Source organism: Otolemur garnettii, unplaced genomic scaffold (assembly GCF_000181295.1).
Source record: "Otolemur garnettii isolate 467f Iridium unplaced genomic scaffold, OtoGar3 scaffold00037, whole genome shotgun sequence".
NCBI lineage: Eukaryota > Metazoa > Chordata > Mammalia > Primates > Galagidae > Otolemur > Otolemur garnettii.
This window is the reverse complement of record NW_003852432.1, coordinates 4,832,607-4,838,380: the sequence shown is the minus strand read 5'-3', so window position 1 is coordinate 4,838,380 and position 5,774 is coordinate 4,832,607. Positions and strand designations below refer to the sequence as shown.

At 36.8% G+C, this 5,774-nt stretch overlaps 1 protein-coding gene across 1 annotated transcript in view; it reads left to right on the top strand.

Annotated features, from left to right (window-relative positions):
• The first annotated feature begins 3,263 nt into the window (after positions 1-3,263).
• The window catches only part of LOC100955014 (hyaluronidase PH-20-like), a 6,864-nt gene continuing 4,353 nt past the window's right edge, over positions 3,264-5,774 (top strand). The window contains exons 1-2 of the mRNA XM_003789815.1: positions 3,264-4,214; positions 4,674-4,763. Coding sequence (XP_003789863.1) covers positions 3,264-4,214; positions 4,674-4,763 — 1,041 coding nt within the window. The remainder of the gene's footprint in view (positions 4,215-4,673; positions 4,764-5,774) is intronic.

Here is a 5,774-nt window from a genome sequence, read left to right as displayed (position 1 = left end):
GCCTGGTCTTGAACTCCTGAGCTTCCTCCCACCAACGCATCCCAGAGTGCTAGGATTACAGGCATGAACTGTTTCACTCGGCCCTAGATCCAGTTCTTAATTCCATGCAGGTAGGATATACATAGACTCATGGGAAATGAGAACACCCCAAGGTAGATTCTGGACTCAGTCTTGTGATTGACTTCTTCATCTGTTCATTATGATCTTCTAGAGAAAAACCATTTGTTGTGGAAAAGAAGAACAGTGATGAATTAAGCCAAGAAATTGGGTACTTTTGTTTGGCTTTTTCTGTTGGAAACTCTCTTCTCCTTACTTCAAAAATCCCAATCTTACCATAATATCATGTTGTATTCCTTAAGTATATAAAACATAATTTATGTGGTAAAAACTATAATTATTATCTCCTTTTCCAAAAAGTAAAACAAAACCCGCTTGTACAAGCATCCTGGTGAGTAAAGTGTAGGAAGGTTTATGGTTCCTTTGCTTTCCCTGCTAATTTCTAACGTTGAATTTTATTTTGCTGCCATTTTTTATTTGAGAAATGAGAACGTTGGATGAAAAAAATTTAGAAGATAAATAATATATAATGATGCTCATTTCCCTTCCCCCTAGGGAAAGGAACTCTATCCATTCATTGTTACACTCATTCATCTTGCCCCAGCAGAAGGGACTGTATCCACTGAATTCTCCTGGCCAAATGTAACTACAAAGGACCCATGTGACTATATATACCCCTAGAGAAAGAGCCCAGGCTGGGAGGAGATTTTCTCACTTAAGTCTTTCTTCTGCCAGGAGCTCTGGTGCTTTTTCTGTAAAATAAATCCTGTATTACCACTAATCTGTGGTCCATGGATTCATTCTTCGAATCTCTAAGACCAAGGACCTACTAAAGAAGAAATTCTGGTATCAGCATCAAAATAGCTGACTATAGCCTCAAACTTCTGGACTGAAGGAATCCTCCTACCTTAGCTTCCCAACCTGCTGGGAGTATAGGTATGCACCACCAGGACCAGTTGATTTAGTTAAATATTTTTGTAGAGATAGAGTTCTTACTGAATTGCCCAGCCTGGGCATGAACTCCTGGTGTCAAGTGGTCCTCTTGCCTCAGCCTTCTAAAGTGCTGGGATTATAGGCATGAGCCACTGCTTCCAGCCGAGATTTAATTAAAATGGGATTTTAGATGTATTCACATTCTAAGCTTCTAAGAAAATGATCATTTTCTTTTTTTTAAAGGGATACTAATGACTAGCCAATGCTCTAGGAAGATGTTGAGCCCAGCCCACATCTCGCCTTACTGTTACTGAAGACAGGGTGTGTGGCTGGACTTTGAAGGCAAGCTTCTATGTAAGTACCATTTGAGGTTTGGTGGATATTAAAGACTTAACAATAGTGCTTTACAAAGCAATTACCCACATGGTGGACAAAGAGAACACTTAAAGAGGCAACTTTAATAAGTACAAATTAGTATAAACCTTAGGAATTCCAGTGGAGAGATAAGGTCAGGATTTAGCTATCTGGGCTAAGGCAGTTAAGGTTTCCCAGAGAGATGGGGCTCTTTGTTAGATTCTCTGTTTAAGTAGAGAAAGTTTTCTGCTAAATATTTTAAATAGTAGAAAAATGCTATTTTAGGTGCAAACTTTCTGGTCTGTTCCCAGTTTTGTGTCAATTCTGTGCCTCAAGGCTTTCTCTTACATTTACACTAAAAAAGGAGATATTTCATTCAGTAAATTTTCATGTCCTTTCTTTTCTTGTGAAGATTTCTGTGGGTAGAGATCTTCTCAATAGGGTCACTCACCTCATGTTTTTCTTAACGTAAAATGATTATATGGAAATAGATTTGAATGTTAATTTCAATGAGTTTAGCCTACTCTTTCCTTGAGACCATGGAAAAGCTGATCCTACATTTTATTTCCTTCTCCCATTCCCTACTGTTGGTACTGGTAGTTAAAAAGAATTAGTTTTTTTCCCCCAAATAATATGTTAGGTGAAGGAAGTTTGTAAGTGTTTTAAACTATGAAAATCTTTAGATACTTTACATGTTCTAAGTATGAAGTGAAAAATTCATTATCCTTAAAATATGTGATTGTAATGGTTCTTAAGATTTCATTTTACTCTGACTTTAGTGTTTTCATTGCAGTAATTTAGTTTTGAATTGGATGAATAATTTGCTGTGGTAATAGCACATTTCCTGGGAAGAGTGGTATATTTCTTCTTGTACCTTCACATAGCAGTATACTATTAGTCTAATTAACAAGAAATGTTCTAGTTTTCTCCTAGAATCACAGAACATTTAAATATGTCTTCTTGTAGATAACTGTTCAAATGCCAAATTCTGAATAATACATTGGTTAGTTACCTGTCATTGGTTCAGTACATTTTGTTGTAACACAAAAGTGGTACCATGCAGCTAAAATATAGAAGATATGAAGCTGTTAACTGTTTTATTAACCTTAAACACAAATATATTACTTTACAACTTGATTGAGCAGTGTTCCAAAGAGCACCTAAAGGTAATTGGTAGGAGTGTTTAGTTCATTTAATAAGTTCAAGTAAACTTTTGACTTACTATCTCTGGCTAAAGTAATGTTTCTCTCTTCCCTTACTAACCACTTTGAGGAAAAAAAGAGAAAGATGAAATTTTACAATTCTGTGAGAGATTGTTTTTGGCATTTAGCAGACCACTATAAAGTGGTTTTCCCAGAAGCAATAAATAAGAATGAGAGGCCCAACTTGGAATTTATTTTCATTCAGTGGCCTTTGCTGAGGCATTGCTTGGTTGCTTGGCATAGCCTTGTGCACACCTGGGAAGGCAAAAGGAAAAATAGCTACCTTTACCTCTCTGTAGGCTCAGTAATGCTTTGGGAAGATGAAGCAAATATTAACCTTATAGAATGTATATCAAAAATAAAAGGAAGTGATTTTCTTGATTCAAACATATGAGTAGGTCCTCTAACTTTTAAAATTGAATTAAGTTCTTTGCACACAAAATTGAGAACTTGGTAAAGCTTATAAACTTTATTATAAAATGCAGCATAACAATATTTCTGTATTTCTTTTTTAGTTATAGATGATGCAACTTGCAAAACATTTCCAAAACACGAAACGAGAAGAATATTTAAATGTAATATAAGCATTATACTTCTTTATCCATCACAGTGGCTTCATTCCACTCTCTTTCCTCTGTGGCCATCATTTACAGCAAATGTTGGGTAAACCAAAGTATATATGAAGAAATAAGTGTTTTTCATAGTCATTAGTTTTCCATGACAGTGTTAAGGTTCAAGCGTATCTTTTGTGGGAGCTTTGTGGAGTCCGACGGAGCATCCCAGGCAGTGTTCACCTTCCTTCTGATCCCATGTTGCTTGACTCTGGATTTCAGAGCACCCCCTCTTATCCCAAATGTGCCTTTCCTCTGGGCCTGGAACGCCCCAACAGAACATTGTCTTGGAAAGTTTAACAAGCCAATAGACCTAAGCCTCTTCTCTTTAATGGGAAGCCCCCGAAAAAACAAAACAGGGCAAGGTGTTACAATATTTTATGCTAATAGACTTGGCTATTATCCTTATATAAATGCAAAAGGCACAGATGTGAATGGAGGAATCCCCCCAAAGGGGTCCTTACAAGACCATCTGGACAAAGCTAGGAATGACATTATTAATTACATGCCAACAGACAGTGTCGGCTTGGCTGTCATTGACTGGGAAGAATGGAGGCCCACTTGGGCAAGAAACTGGAAACCTAAAGATGTTTACAAGAATCGGTCTGTTGAGCTGGTCCAGGAACAAAATATACAACTTAATTTCCAACAGGCTACCAAGATAGCCAAGGCTGAGTTTGAAAAAGCGGCAAAGAGTTTCATGCAAGAGACTTTAAAACTGGGAAAATCACTTCGGCCAAATCACGTATGGGGTTATTATCTTTTTCCTGATTGTTACAACCATAATTATTACCAACCCAATTTCAATGGAAGTTGCTTTGATATAGAAAAGAAAAGAAATGATGATCTCAACTGGTTGTGGAAGGAAAGCTCTGCCCTTTTCCCATCCATTTATTTGAATAGCAACAAATCTTCCCAAGAAGCTTTGCTCTATGTGCGTAATCGAGTTCATGAAGCCATTAGGGTTTCCAAAGTACCTGGTGCTGAAAGGCCGCTTCCAGTGTTTGTATATTCCCGCCTAGATTTTTCTGATCAAGTTTTGAAATACCTTTCTCAGGTATGTAAATCAAGGTATAAAGGCTCTGAAATACCATCTGCAAAACGTTTTTAGTAGAGTTTAGTATTATTTTTGAAGGGTCTAAAATTTAGCTTTTAGTATCATTCGGGAATGTGCACACAAGTTTATATGTAATGGTATGAATGAGAAATAAGAATATATTTAATTTTTAATGTTACTCATGAGTTCGTAGTAAGCATGGAGAATTCATAGACAATGTATTCACTCAGTTTTTTTTCTTTTGTGAGCCTGCTCCCTTACCAATAGAAGTAATTAAATAATAGCAGTTTCTATTTTTGTAATAATGAGGCAATATCTGTATAAAAGATAGAAAAAAATAGTGGAGAAATATTTGCATTACTGTTATTGGGTCAGCATGCTTAACTTTTGTGTTCCTGTCTTCTGTATAGCACTTTGATTTTATGCCTGTCTGCTCACTTTTGCTATTGCATTTGTCAGGATGACCTTGTGAATACACTGGGTGAAAGTGTTGCTCTGGGTGCCTCTGGAATTGTGATATGGGGAAGCCTTACTATAATGCAAAATATGGTAAGTTGAATTGGTAGGAAATACATGGAAATATTTCTCCCTTTCATATTTCTGGGGATCATTTGGTATATTGAATAAGAAAATAGCTGTGTGCTGTGGCTCATGCCTGTAATCCCAGCACTCTGGGAGGCTGAGGGGGATGGATTGCTTGAACTCAGGAGTTTGAGACCACTCTCAGCAAGACTGAGACCCTGTCTCTACTAAAACCAGGAAAACTAGCCAGGTATACTGACACACATCTGTAGTCCCAGTTACTCAGGACACTGAGGCAAGAGGATTGTCCAAGCACAAGAAATTGAGGTTGCTGTGAGCTACGATGCCAGATCATTTGAACACAAGAAATTGAGGTTGCTGTGAGCTACGATGATGCCATCCATGGTACTCTACCCAGAGCGACAGAGTAAGGCTCTGTTTCAAAGGAGAAAGAAAAGAAAAGATGACACAAGAGAATCACTTGAGCCCAAGTGTGAGAATAAAGTTGTCATATTGTCACTGCTGAATTGGAGCTGAACTCTTCCTTTTCTGATGGAAGTGGACCTATTAATGATCAAAGTGCCAGGGAGACTCTCAAATGAAGCTGATGGCCCAGGATTTCTATCCTAGGACCTGTGGAGAACGGACCTTAAACTTTAAGGCCAAAAGAGACCTTATGAGAAGAATTATATTCATCTCTTGTCCTTCAGATAATATAGCCATAAGACTATTTATTTATTTATAACGATTTAACAGCAATTGCATTGGTGAAGTTTGTCAAGGTAATCTGAGCGCTTCTCCCTAATTTGAACAGTGCTGTTGTCTCTAGTTTGATCTCTATTAAAAAGAAACAACAGAAAAATCTAAGTTCAGAGAAAGATATATGTCCCTTGGTAAAATATTTTATGTCAGTAAATTATTTTAAAATTATAATTTTCCTAATTTTTAAAAAATTTCCCAAATCCATAAATTCCTTTCTCAAAGGTCCTATTATTTAAACTTTTATAAATACATATAAATTCTCCAACCTTTTTTTTT